Genomic DNA, 14,438 nt, shown 5'->3' with positions numbered 1-14,438 from the left:
TGTGTACACACTTTACAAAATCTTTCATTTCTTACCATTCTGTTATAATATTTGTCCCTCTATTTAGCTATTTCAAGGGAATGAGCTCTTAATCTCATTTAAGCTTAAACAGAACGATCAGACTTGAAAGTAGGTTGATCAGTATATATATGTTTACATACTAAATTTCAGCACAACAATGATAATTCTGCAAATTTGCGGAAGCAAATTTTTGTTCGTCCCTCGCCAGGATTCGAACTTATGATATTGGGATATCGAAGCAACACCGCCTGCACTGTGTCCATCGCTCTAATCCACTCGCCACCTAGACTGAACTAAAAATTCAGTTTTCGGTGGCATAGTGTTACCTGTCCTCGTCAGTAAAATCTAGAGTTGTAACACAGTACATGATACATTATGCATGAAGATGGAATTGATTGCAGATTAGCTAGATATCTATCGTAAAGTTCGTAAGATACAGTCAAATAAATAATCATTTTGATAAGTATGTCTAAACAATGCAAGTGACAACTATACGACAGATCCATCCATTCGATAACCAGTGAAGGTGATACACGACTGAAAACACATTTTATATTCATAACTACTCTAAATATCAGCACAACAATGTTAAATCTGCAAATTTGCAAAAGCGTTGATCTTGTCAGTTTGCTTCAACTGTACTCATTTCTAGAGTATGTTCTTTTGTAGCCTATTGTTCTTCCATTAATGCACCGAACAAACTAGAGACTCCAAGGAGCCTGTGTCGCTCACCTGATATTTTTATTTACAATTGATACATTAAATAATGCAACCATAATACTTTTGCTTTAGTTTCAGAGATATAAGCCAAAAACTGCATTTTACCCCATTGTTCTATTTTTAGCCATGTCTGCCATGTTGGTTTGGCAGGCAGGGTCATCGGACACATTTTTAAATCTAGATACCCTAATGATAATTGTGGCCAAGTTTTGTTAAATTTGTCTCATTTTTTTCAGAGGAGAAGACTTTTGTAAAAGATTACTAAAATTTAGGAAAAATTATTGATTGACTTTAAAGGGCAATAACTCCGTTTGGGGTCAATTGACCATTTTGGTAATGTTGACTTATTAGAAGATCTTACATTGCTGAACATTGTTGCTGTTTACAGTTTATCTCTATCTATAATAATATTCAAGATAATAACCAATAAAATGCTTCGCTGAGCGCAGCTGGATACGACCGCAAAGGTCTAACCCTGAACAGTTGGGGCAAAAATGGACACAATATTCGCGCTTGATACAGGTCTGAATTTTGATTGTTATTAAATATCTGACACATAATAGGTTTCTGACACAGAATAACTGTAGTTAAAGAACTTAGAATTGGTTATATGATTTGAATTTATATTCAATGTTTTGCTTTTGTGCAATACACTATGCTGTTGCGTATTGACACCCCCCCCCCCCTTTTTCTTGCAAAAAAAATAAAATTTGAAGAAATTTTCTTTTTAATTTCTGAAATGAGAAAAAAAATTGTCCCCCCACAATTTCTTTTTTACCCCCACCCCCACAATTTTTTTTCACCTCCCCCCTTTTTCCAAAAAAAAAAATTCTTTCCCTCAAGATATTGTCATAATCTCAATTCAACAAATTTCCAATGGAGTTTGCAACCATAATTACCCATTTAAATACATCATAAAAGTCTTAAAATAGAAAATGACATACATAATTATGGCTAAAATTAATATTCCTTTAATAGTAACTTCTAAAATTAATTGACAGCTAATCACCTCAAGACAATACAACATTTCTTTATACATAATTTAAAAGCAGTGTAAGGGAGGTAATCCAAAAATACACAACATTGTATTTTAAATGTGTTTCGATTATCTCCCTTACACTGCACGGTTTGAGACATAACCCCCCAAAGTCAATCCTAACCACCCCTTTGTGGTATGGAAACTTGTGGTATAATTTCAGAGAGATTCATACACCGTTCCACAAGTTTATTGTCTGGAAACTAGAAAAATGCTTATTTGGGCCCTTTTTTGGCCCCTAATTCCTAGACTGTTAGGACCATAACCTCCAAAATCAATCCATACCTTCCTTTTGTGGTTATAAACCTTGTGTTTAAATTTCATAGATTTCTATTTACTTATACTAAAGTTATTGTCCGGAAACCAAATGTCTTCGGACGACGCAGACGACGACGACGACGTGATACCAATTATATACGACTGCAAAATTTTTTGCGGTCGTATAAAATCTGCAAAATTTGTTTAAAATTACAAATTCAGGGGCAGCAACAAAACAACGGATTGTCTGATTCGTCTGAGAATTTCAGGACAGATAGATCTTAACCTGTTAAACATTTTTACCCATGTCAAATTTGCTCTAAATGCTTTGGTTTCAGAGATATAAGCCAGAAACTGCATTTTACCCCTATGTTCTATTGTTAGCCATGTATGCCATGTTGATTGGCAGGCAGGGTCATCGGACACATTTCTTAAACTAAATCCCTTAATGATGATTGTGACTAAGTTTGGTTAAATTTGTCTCGGTAGAAGATTTTTGTTAGATTACAAACATTTACGAAACATTGTTAAAAATTGACACATTTTTGAAACTAGATACCCCAATGATGATTGTGGCCAAGTTTGGTTAGATTTGGCCCAGTAGTTTCAGAGGAGAAGATTTTTGTAAAAATTAACGACGGACGACGGGCGACTGACGACAGACGACGACGGACGCCGGACGCCAAGTGATGAGAAAAGCTCACTTGGTCCTTTGGGCGAGGTGAGCTTAAAAGAGAGGATTGAGATCTCAAAAATGAGAATGAGATAAACAACGCAACCTGTTCTTGTCACAAGGCACGGACCTCGGAAGTGGTACTTAAATGGATAATTTGGGGTTGATACACAAGCAAAGTTGATATTTCAAATGAATTCTCGACAGTCAGTTGGAAAAAAAATTCACAGGCACTCCGACTTCCTCTTCAATATATTTTGACCGCCAAGAAATAGCCAATAGTGTTGAAAGTGGCGATAAACACGAGCTTAAAGAATGAAGCAAACCGAACATCGGAAAATCCGTTCTTCATGTTGACAGTTCTACATTTTGACCGTTATACATTTTGACAGGAATCATCATTCAGATATAAGTATTATCACATAATCTATAAATTGCACATAAAGTAAAGATTCAACTGTTTAATGAATTACTCCATCTCAGTCTGCCATGCCGGATACGTTTTTCATTCGTGACATCACCAATAGCGACTAAGGAAGCTACCATTTGATTTTTAGGGGGAGGCTAGGATGAAAAATATTGTCCTGCATTTTTTTTAATTGTAACCTCTGTCCTGACTTTTTATTTTTCACTCTTTTTATTAGTTTATCCTGACTTTTTTTACGTAAATTGGTATCCTGCCTTTTTTTTTTGCCAAGTTGCTCATCCTGCCTTTTTTTACTCAAATCTCCAGTCCTGCTTTTTTCAAATTTCATCCTAAACGTTTTGTGTGTTTGTTCATATATTTACTCTTTTTGTCTGTCCGTCTGTCTTTCGTGGTATTATTTTATTAATTGCCGCTGCATTTTTAGGGGCTTGTTCTAGTATTTATTGTTAAATGACACTGCTGATGGAATAAACAAAGGGAATATAGGTCATGTAATTTTGTCAGTAATGCACGAAGGAAAGATTTTTCTCGACACTTTTTTCACGGAAAAATTCATTAAAAATGGATCAGAGACTATGGTCTATACTAAACATTTAACTATATAGAAACATAAAATGTCACTAGATTTTATGTTTATAATAGACTAATAATAATTAAGATTTCAGGGGCTCTAGAACGGATTGTACGATTTTTTATTTTTTTTATAGGTGATAGACAATAATAAGCTGATTAGTTTTACTCCAGTAAGATTTGTTTAAACTGGTTTTTTTTCAGTTTTGTTGGTATACAAGCAAAAACTGCATTTGCACCCAATTTGTTTTAGCAACAGTGACCATATTTGTTGATTAATACCCAAGATATATTGAGATGCTGTTTAGTAACATTTGGTGTAGTAATTTCAGAGAAGATAAAAAAAAAACAGATTTACTACGACGGACGGACGACAGACGACTGACTAAAAGTGATGGCAAAAGCTTAACTGGCCTCAGTCAGGTGAGCTGAGAATGAGTTTTGAATTGACAATCTTACGGGTTCAATTCCATTTTCACTCAACGGGTCATATATCCATTGGTTTCTTTGTTAAGGCGGTATTATCCACCATTACGTAATGAGTAACGATTTGAATAGATACTCATAAGAATATTTAAGATTCTGAAATAGTGAATTTATAATGAGGATTAGTTGCAATGCCTACCTGAAAATGGCCTTGACATTCAATGGAGAAATAAACAAGCAACCAACAACATTTATTTGTTTTATTTAAAACTTCGAAAAAACACATGTAATTTATCGAATAAGATATCCAGAAAACATACTGTAGTTGTAAGCAGATTCACTGTAGATGTATTTCTCTGCTGCTCCTTGTTTGATGTATTCTTTGTCACCTTTCTTAAGTTCTAATACCATATTTATAGTTCCCGTATTATGACCAACATTGTTAGGACCAGGATAAACAGCTACTGTCTTCATGTCATTTTTCCATAGGAGCACACGAACGGCTTTATTATATTGCGTCATTACGGAGCATGAGAACTGGTACACCCCTGGTTTAGGAGCTGTGTATACACCCGTACTTGGATTATAATCATTATTAACGTTCGTCCAAACTTTGTCAAACTTTACAATTTCACCAGTTCCCAGGGTTTTTAAAACAGTTAAAGAAGCTGCAAAGGCTGAAAATGTTTCGTCATGTTGATTCGTACCTGCACAGAAATTACAAAATAAGACCCTGTTGAAAAAACCTAAATACTTGTCTACAAAAACGTATAGAAATAGAAATAGCAAATGGTCAGATGAGATTTTTTAAAACATGCATGAACTCATGTATAAAAACCCTTGAATGTTTTAAATTACAAACACATACTCTTAAGTTGAAAGGTCACATAATCTGTAAATAAAGAAAATTATTAGAGCTGTTTACCCTGATTTAGCAAAGGCGTATAAAATGTTTCACAGCAGTTTTAACAAGACATAAATACCTCGAGCTTATGGCTGAAACGAGATAGTGACTCAACACGGAAAAACACGAAAGACATCTTCGGGTTAACGTACGGGTATTCACACTAAATATGGGTACAGCCACTATGTCAAGCTTTCAATTGTCCCGAATCTAGAAAAGTATTAAATAACATAGATTGAACCCAGTTCTTTACTGAAAACATAACTTTGACATGTGGTTTAAAAACACTGCTAAGCATTAAAAATAATAATAAGTAGTCTAAATAATGCAATAAATAACTTACACAGTTAATCTACCTTAAAAGTTCTGTTAAACACGATATACTAGATGCAGCCCATATCATTACCTTTCTGTGTTCCTTTTATCTTCAACATCATGCTAAGAAGGTCTTCGAAAAGGGCGTTTTCTGTTTAAAGAAAGAAAAAAAGGAAAAAACCGGTATATACATAATTCAAAAGCAATGCTTTCAACAATTTCTGTCAAACCTAATTTAAGGTTGTTTTGTGTGTGGGAGTGGGAAATATAAAAAAATCTGATTTTGGTCAACTTCCTATCCCTATATAGTACTTTTACTATGAAATGTTTCGTGTCGTCGATATAAGAACACGTATTTGCCATGCGCATGAACAGGTACATGTATGCATGTGGTATTGCACGTGTAGTACGTTAGTAGAAGATTCACAACAACAAATATTTTAGACGCGTGATATGATCGGTAACTCTGTTCAAGGATTTGAGTCTCGCTATACAAATCCTTGCTTTGTTTTTAATGGCAGCAAAGAAATTGTTATGTCTAATGTGTCTTCCTTCCCTTATATTTTCTGCTAAACCATTATTGTTCTACTTATACTGATATGATAAAAAGCAGCAACCCAGATTATAATGATAGTCAGATGAAGCAAATAATTAAATTATCACAACAGTACAGTCAGTATTACAGCAAGATTAAAGTCCTATCGTAAAGACTCAACAGATCATGAGGTCATCCGAGTAGACAGTACGTCAGTACTTTGATTTTATATAAACTTTTGTCAAATTTTACAAAAAATATTGTTTTGCTCTGCATGATAAAATTAACATTATCAAAGTTGGCCTTATGTAGATTTTGTTATTATGTTACCTTTTTAGTCATATTGCTCTTTAAATCTTTCGGTTCTTATACAGCATCCTTGGTTTTCTGATGAAGGTGAATTTAGAAAAGACCTTCGAAACCACGCAGTTTATAGCGTGTTGTTTTCCTTTGCTTCAATTAAACATCATTTAGATATGTATTGCCTTAAATTTAATCAATTTCAATTAACGATATAACATACCAAGTTTTGGTGTACACAATCCAGAATCTGTCTTATGACCAAAGCAACTCATAACCAGTGCAACCACAATAAAACAAAGAGCTCTCATGGTGTACGTTGTGTACTAGTCAACAATGGAGGGTATATAATACTTCGAATGTAGGAATAATGTATAGATAAAAAATTTTAACTGTTTAATTACAATATTGCATGTTATCAAATTTGATATTGAAATTGATAATAAAAACATATTAAATTTTAAACTTTTCTGGAATTATGAACGAAATACTAGTGTTAAACTGTAAAACAACACAAATAACGAACTTCAAGGAAACTTCGAAAACGGAAAGTCACTTAACAAATGGCAAAATCAAAAGCTCGAACACATCAAACGAATGGGAAACAACTGTCATATTCCCGACTTGGAACTTGGTACATGCCCTCCAATCTAATTAGAATACAGAACTCTTATTTTCTATATAATAAATATATACATTCTGCAAAGTAGGTCGACGGGTGTTATAAAGCCATTTTTAAACTGGCATGATCTCATTTTCCCTGAGGAAGTTTCGGATCATTGCAATCCCTCCACCACCACCACCAAACGAAAAGTTGACAATACGTATACATACAGCCATTTTTTCCCCAATGCAACTATTTCCCGCACAATATGGAAATACATCAAAATTGCACGGCCACTTTATGCATATTTTCTATATTTTCTTTAGAAATAATAAATCTCTGAAATTGCTAAAATAGTCTGTTTTTCGGCTTGTGTTGCATGGAAGATAAAATTAAATATTGTGATCATTTCGACGAGGGTGGTTTTTAACGACCTTGACAACCCATGAGGTTCTTGCACCGTCGTTTTTTTGAGAAAAAAAAATGTTTTGTAACAGGCCTCTTAAGGGCGTCAAAGATTTATCACCAGAATTTTTTTTAATGCAAAGAACATGGCACTCTCCAATAGCGTGCGCAGGATTAAACATATTTCGAAAGACACCAAAGAGAGGAAATATAAAGTATCAATCTTATACGGACAATTCAAAGCCATACTGAGTAAGATAATAACATCTGTCTGAACTTTTTAATGTTTCATTTTAATATATAAAAATGTTTTCTGTTACAAATCATGATGTATTGTTTTATGTGTACATGTTATGCTGCCCATCAGGGGGCCTTGATTGGAATAATAAATATTCTTATTCTTATTCTTATTACTCAGGTCTAAATATGTAGATCCGGTATGATATAAAAAGAAAATGCAAGGAGAAACCCTATTTAATTGACAGTAAACTTGTCGCAAGATCTTTATATAACTGCATATGAAAAGACAAAGATCAATGGCAATTGATACTTTTAATATAGTTACATTTTCCCGCGTTTCAAAGAATAGTCGTAGTGTCAAATTTATTTTTACATATTTCAGATATGTAACATTTTTTAGTTTTAATTCATGTTTTTGCTCATGATTAGTTGTGTTTGTTTCGAATAATTATAGATATCAAAATTTTTTATTTATTTTTTTATACTGTCCAAGTATACCTCTTGAGACGGTCTTCCGAGCATTGGGTTTGGACACAGGTTTCCAACTTTTTTCCACTACATATTTAATATTTAATGTAGTTTGACCGAGTTAACTCGTTTTAGTTGGTTGTTCCTGGCCGGCGGGATCGTTGATGATAGAGACTTTGTCACTATTTGGTATTTAACTTAATAATACAGCATATCAGCATTCAGTCATCATTTATTTTTGTAATGATTTATTTATGTATTTATGCTTACTTTATTGTATTCGTCAATTTATTAAAATCCCGTGTCCTTCAAGCTGTCTGGGTTATCGGCAATATGAATATATTGTTTTATTTTATTTAAGCCTATGTATTTATGGGAAAGAAGTTAAGGTAATACTTAATAAATTACCACCGGTCTGTTTACATGATCTATTAAATGTAAAAGATTGTAGTACTACATGTTCTTTCAGATATATATTATCTGAGACTACTATAACATAGTAGTCTCAGATATTATACTGGATATTCCACATGTAAAAACTACACAGTTTAGTAAGAAAAGTTTTAAATTTGCAGCTGCTGATATGTGGAACAGCCTACCTGACCATTCAGGACTGAAAATAGTTTTTCTCAATTTAAGAGCCTTATAGTCCTGGAATGGTTCAAATGCTGTTGTTCTGCATGAAGATAAGCTTTTTTATACTTTTAGTAAATGCTCTAAATGTTTGCATTATGCCTTAAATTTTAGTTGTGCTTCAATTTTTAGTTATGCTTCAGTTTTGGCATGTTCAGACGTGTAGTTTAGTAATGCTTTGCATGATTCAATACGCCTTTGCCGTTTCTATTCATTTGAAATAATTTGCTGCTTAAATACTTGTATATATCTATCTACATGTTTTGTGTTTTAATGTGATGTACATGTTATTTATGTTTGGTAAAAAGCTATCAAGAGCTTATGGTTGTATTGGTATATGTGAACCGAATAAAAATAAACTGTTAACACAGAGATATGTCTCACCTATTTGTTATTTTGATAATGCAAATGTTGAAATTAAAATAGCAATACTTTAACATGTAAGTTATGCAAATATTCAAAGTCAATGAACCATGACTGAAGGTACAGAGCTAAACAATCTCCATGGAAATGAGATGTGCTAATGCTAATACAACTGCAAACCAAATACCATTGACTTTTCATAAGTCGTTCCCTTTAAACAAACCTAAACACAAACATTGACATGTAAACTATGTAAAAGTTTCAAAGTCAATGAACCATAATTAGGGGGTGGGGTTATATAATCTCCATGGAAATGAAACTTGCAAATGCCAATACATTTGCATACCAAATATAATTTACTTATTGACATTAGTGGTTCATCTTAAACTGACCTAATCACAAACTAATATATGTAAACTATGCAAAAGTTTCAAAGTCAATAGACCATGACTGAGGGGTAAGGACCAAATATTCTCCATGGAAATGAGATGTGCTAATGCTTATACAACTGCATACTAATTATCATTGACCTACCACTAAAGGTTCCACTTAAACTGACCTAATCACAAACTAATACATGAAAACTAAGCAAAAGTTTCAAAGTCAATAGACCATGAATGAGGGGGCGGGGCCAAATGATCTCCATGGAAATGAGATATGCCAATGCTTATACAACTTCATACCAAATATCATTGACCTATCACTAGTGGTTCCCAATAAACTGACCTAAATAATCTCCATGGTAATGAGATGTGCCAATGCTAATACAACTGCATACCAAATATCATTGACCTACCACTAGTGGTTCACCATGAACTAGACCTAATCACAAACTAATACATTGTTGACGTCGCCGCCGCCAACGCCGGAAACAGCATACCTATGTCTCCCTTTTTGACTCTGTCAAGGTGAGACAAAACACTTACATATCCATATTACATTGAAAAACAAGACCAATACCAGGTCTGGATCTGCGTCGTTGCATGCAATTGATTGAGGTAGCATGTATACTGGAGCATAACCAATATTTCCCAGACCAAATGTTAAAATCATTTTCTTCAAAAGGAGCCAAGAAAAGTTTTTGAATGTCATGAAAACAAGCAAACGGAAAGATGTAAAATTCATTTAACAAATTTCAAATCAATCACTTTCACAGAAGCCATTAAGGAAAACTTTCCTTGGACAATGAGTGTTGATTTTGGCCTGTCAGCATAAAGTTCAGAAAAAGACAATTTGATGGACAGCAACATTGCTTATTAATTCAAAGTCACTGGACCGTGGTCTAGTAGGCAGGGCCTGAGAATGTTCGACAAACTGAGATGTACACATGTAAGAATGTAAGATGTAAGAAGTACCTTTCAATCTAGACTAACTTAAGCACAAGAGTGAACATGCTGAAATGTCTCGTCTTCTTAACTTACCATTGATTTTATGTTGATAGTCCTAAATATAAAGCTTTACTAAAAGTATCACATTAACTTAACATGGTCTAATAAAATGAGGTCAAGGTCAGATAAACCAAACATGAAATACATGTTCACCTTACAATCATTGAATACACCAAATATAGTTGACCTTTTGTATAGTTTTAAGAAACAGACTTAAATAAGAAAACTAAACATTGACCTATGAACCATGAAAATGAGGTCAAGGTCAGATGAACCATGCCAAACAGACATGTCCACCTTACAATCAATGTATTAAATATAGTTGACCTTTTGCATAGTTTTTAAGAAACAAACTTAACCATGAAAACTTATTGTTGACCAATAAACCATGAAAATGAGGTCAAGGCCAGATGATACCTGCCACACAGACATATACACCTTACAATCCTTCCATACAACAAATTTAGTTGACCTATTGCCTATAGACCAAAACACAAAAAACACTGAGCAATGAACCGTGAAAATGAGGCCAAGGTAAAATAAAACCTGTGAGACTGACATGTACATCATAAAATATTTCCATACACCAAATTTAGTATACCTATTGCTTATAGTATTTGAAAGTATGGACTTGACCAAGAAAAAATAACCTTGTTCACTGATCCATGAAATGACGTCCGACTGGCTTGAGGACCTTGCAAAGTAGCACATACTAAATAAAGTTATCCTATTACTCATATAAGAAAGAAATCAACATGACAGAAAAACTTAACTTTTTTCAAGTATTCACTGAACTATGAAAATGGGGTCAAGGACAATGGACATATGACAGACTGAAACTTATAACATGAGGCATCTGTATAAAAAGCATCTAGGTCTTCCACCTTCTAAAATATAAGCTTTTAAGAAGTAAGCTAATGCCTTCGTAGCCGGATCACTATACCTATGTCAAGCTTTCTGCAACAGAAGTTGGAGGCTTGACATAAATACTAAACTTTGAAAATTGCAAATTAATTCAAAGCCACCGGACAATGTTCATGGGGCAATGGCCTCAAAATAGTCGTTGAACTTATATTATTGCGACTTCATACAAACTATAATTGATCTATCACAAGTAGTTCCCATCAAACTAACTTAAGCAGAAAACTAGACATTGAAATTGCTTATTAATTCAAAGTCACTGGATCATGACTTAGAGAGCAGGGCCTTGAAATAGACGAAGGCGAGACAAAAATTACTTACAACCACTACTCAACATTATCAAGCTTACGTGTAGACCAAATGAAACCTACCGTTTAAGACTTATCACAAGGTTTGTAATTAAATGAGCAATGCTACAGGTGCCACATGTGGAGCAGGATGTGCTTACCCTTCAATAGCACCTGAGATCACTCACGGTTTTTGGTGGCATTCAATTTGCCCAGTATTTTGATATGTATGTTTTTTGTGTCTTTTGGGCTTTTTCCTTTTTTTACCATTGCGTTGAGTTTATTTTTGCTTTTGGTATCTCTCGCCTCTATTTTGAAATTATTCCCTTTCATAAAAGCCATGAAAACTTTGACGAAAACATTTCATTGTACAATGATGTTTAAAAATTTCAAACTATGGGCAAACAGAAAGCTGCTTCAAGGTAAATGTAAAAATCGCTTAATCAGTACAACTCAACATGGGCTTTTTAATGGAAATAAAGAATAAAACACAAGGAACTATATCTTTTCTACCCATTCCCATTTTGTTTAGATGATATGTCACTGACAATAAAATAAAATTGAGAATGGAATGCCTATTATTGGATGACGTCAGAGGAATGAAATTATCCGTTTTTTTGTTTTTTTGTTTTTATTTTACTAAATCACACTAATTCATTGTAATCAATGTAATAGCAGTATTTAATGCAATTTATATACTAATTCAGGTCATGCAAGTTATATTTTAATCAACATTGAATCATGTACTCAGATCTATATTTCGTGGCACTTTCTGCCACTTAGTGTCTGCTCAAATGTTTAATCAAAAGTAGACTTATCCTCTCCTCCTCTTTGATGATTCTATAGATAATGCAATACTTTGTTTTTGTAATTAAAAAAATAAGAACTGATATGAAAAATTTGTGCTTGTGACTTTTTACATCTAATTTATAACATGTTTGGTCTGTATTATGTAAAAATTCATATCTATGTTTGTGTGAAGAATGTAATAATGTGGCATAATCAGTATGTGTCATCTGACTATCAGCTTTGATCCAATGAATTTGCTTATCCTGTATCATGCAACAATCGTCTTTGCTGAGGCTGTATCTAGTAAATATCAGTTTTGAACCAATGACTGTGCTTATCCTGTATCATTTGACAATCAGCTTTGAACCAATGAATATGCTTAGGCTATATCATGTGACATTTTTGACCAATGAATCAATTTTCCATCTCTAATAATATAAATATCTCTGTCAGATAAACACTGTAATACTCCAAGTGTAAATCCAACATTAAAATCAGCTTCAAGTTCAAGGTTATCTGCAGCTAGTAAAATAGTTTTATGTAAATCCTGTTTTGCAAGAAATTCAGCAGATGTCCCTACTTTAGCAGTCCCATGTGTTACAAGTATTTTATCATGTTTACAGCTTCTACACAAATCACCAATGTTCTTCCTGAAATTAAACAATATAGAAAATTATTTAAATATCAAAATAACATATATTTTGACAAAATAAGCAAGTTGCAAGTTCTCTCAAAAATATTGCAGAAATAATGACAACTATTTAATGTACTGTCAAACTGCTATTGAGCCTCAGTAAAATTTCCATTTGTTTAATCAGAGACATATATGTCTCTGGTTTAATGCATTCCTGACTGTGATGGGTCAAACTGAGTTGATTCAAAACCTTGGTTAACTTGAGCGTATATTGAAGGTGGGTAAGTTAATTTTTCTTGTAGGGGTCTTCAATATATACTTAAAATGTTTCCCTTCCAATTTTTTGACATATGTAGGTAAACTCAGGGTTTAAGCTAGGATTTTGAGGGCTTTAGTCATTTTTGCGCGGGATGAAAATCAACCTTATTTTGGTTAGCAGCAAGGGACCTAGAATGTATATTACTATCTATACATCTTTGTCAGACTTTGAAGGACTTAGGCATACTAGGCAGTTACTGCATGATTTGACTGATGTGGCACTTTAATACGAAGATTAGGATATAAGATCTAGAAATCTAGTGCACAATTTCACTTCAGTTAGTTTCAGGGTACATTCCTAATCAGCAAAAGTTTGGATTCATTTTTTTTTTAAACCAGGAATCACAGCAAAAATGAACTTGTAAGGACTATTTCACTGCATTATTCATACTCATTATCCTTAAAAACGTTTAAAAGCGATATTTAGAATTAATTCTATCAAGTTGGAACCAAGGATTTGTACAAATCCTTATTGGAACAATTCTAATGATTTTAAATTGTAAATTCATCATGAATAGATCACGTTTACTTTCTATTTCCAAATGATATGAAAACGGGAAGTGACAAGTGGATAATAAATTCAGAATGAATCCGGACTCATATACGGATTGGTTTTTTTTAAAAAAGACAGGAAATTATCATTTTTTAAATTAAATTTGCTAAAAAAGAACTATATTTGTCTCTCTCGTTTAGTTTGATACTTAATTATTTCGTATTTTACGTTTTAGTGTCTTTAAATACATACTTTCGCGCATGTGCAGTTCATCGTAAAGGAAGCACCTGTTAGACTCGTGAAAACATTTCTGAATGTTATGAATAAAGTGCTATCTTTTAAATCGAAATTGTAGAAAGTTTTTATTTAAAAGTTATATCAAATATGACGAAAATACATTCATTTGAAGAAACTACAACAAGCGAACTGCAGATTGAGATCGTTTGAGAAATATTGAAATTAAAATGCGAACTGTCCGCGGGAAAACTCAAATGACGAAACTACGACAAACGAACTGCAAATTGTGCTCGTTTGATAAATATTGAAATTGAAATGCTGACTGACTGATTTTACTGGGGAAAATAATTATTATGATCAATTATGGGGTTGATATATAATTAACGGATTAGTGACCCATACGATGGCGATAAGCGGATTATCTGTAATCACAACTTATAACACATGTTGGAAATGTTAATTAGCCGAGGGTC

General features: G+C 33.3%; 2 protein-coding genes across 2 annotated transcripts in view; both read right to left on the bottom strand.

Moving 5' to 3' along the window:
• Positions 1–4,376: 4,376 nt before the first annotated feature.
• Positions 4,377–6,522, bottom strand: LOC127719067 (complement C1q subcomponent subunit B-like). The gene is made up of 3 exons (XM_052225115.1): positions 6,409–6,522; positions 5,442–5,501; positions 4,377–4,838 (listed from the first exon to the last, which is right to left on the bottom strand). The coding sequence occupies exons 1-3, from the start codon at positions 6,494–6,496 to the stop codon at positions 4,423–4,425; spliced, it is 564 nt and encodes a 187-aa protein (XP_052081075.1). The 5' UTR covers positions 6,497–6,522; the 3' UTR covers positions 4,377–4,422.
• Positions 6,523–12,163: 5,641 nt separating this feature from the next.
• Positions 12,164–14,438, bottom strand: part of LOC127717905 (uncharacterized) — a 43,741-nt gene continuing 41,466 nt past the window's right edge. The window contains exon 14 of the mRNA XM_052223766.1: positions 12,164–12,933. Within this exon, the coding sequence (XP_052079726.1) occupies positions 12,663–12,933 (271 nt within the window). The 3' untranslated portion in view covers positions 12,164–12,662. The remainder of the gene's footprint in view (positions 12,934–14,438) is intronic.

The sequence above is a fragment of the Mytilus californianus genome, unplaced genomic scaffold (genome assembly GCF_021869535.1).
Source record: "Mytilus californianus isolate M0D057914Y unplaced genomic scaffold, xbMytCali1.0.p SCAF_10, whole genome shotgun sequence".
Lineage (NCBI taxonomy): Eukaryota > Metazoa > Mollusca > Bivalvia > Mytilida > Mytilidae > Mytilus > Mytilus californianus.
This window is presented reverse-complemented; position numbering and strand designations above follow the sequence as displayed.

What these genes read in the sequence shown, in the direction of transcription:
- LOC127719067 (XM_052225115.1), bottom strand. Translation starts at nt 6,496, where the DNA reads ATGAGAGCTCTTTGTTTTATTGTGGTTGCACTGGTTATGAGTTGCTTT. An exon ending in ATTGTGTACACCAAAACTTG is followed by an intron (nt 5,502 to 6,408) that starts GTATGTTATATC and finishes TTCTTTAAACAG; the next exon opens with AAAACGCCCTTTTCGAAGAC. An exon ending in GATAAAAGGAACACAGAAAG is followed by an intron (nt 4,839 to 5,441) that starts GTAATGATATGG and finishes ATTTCTGTGCAG; the next exon opens with GTACGAATCAACATGACGAA.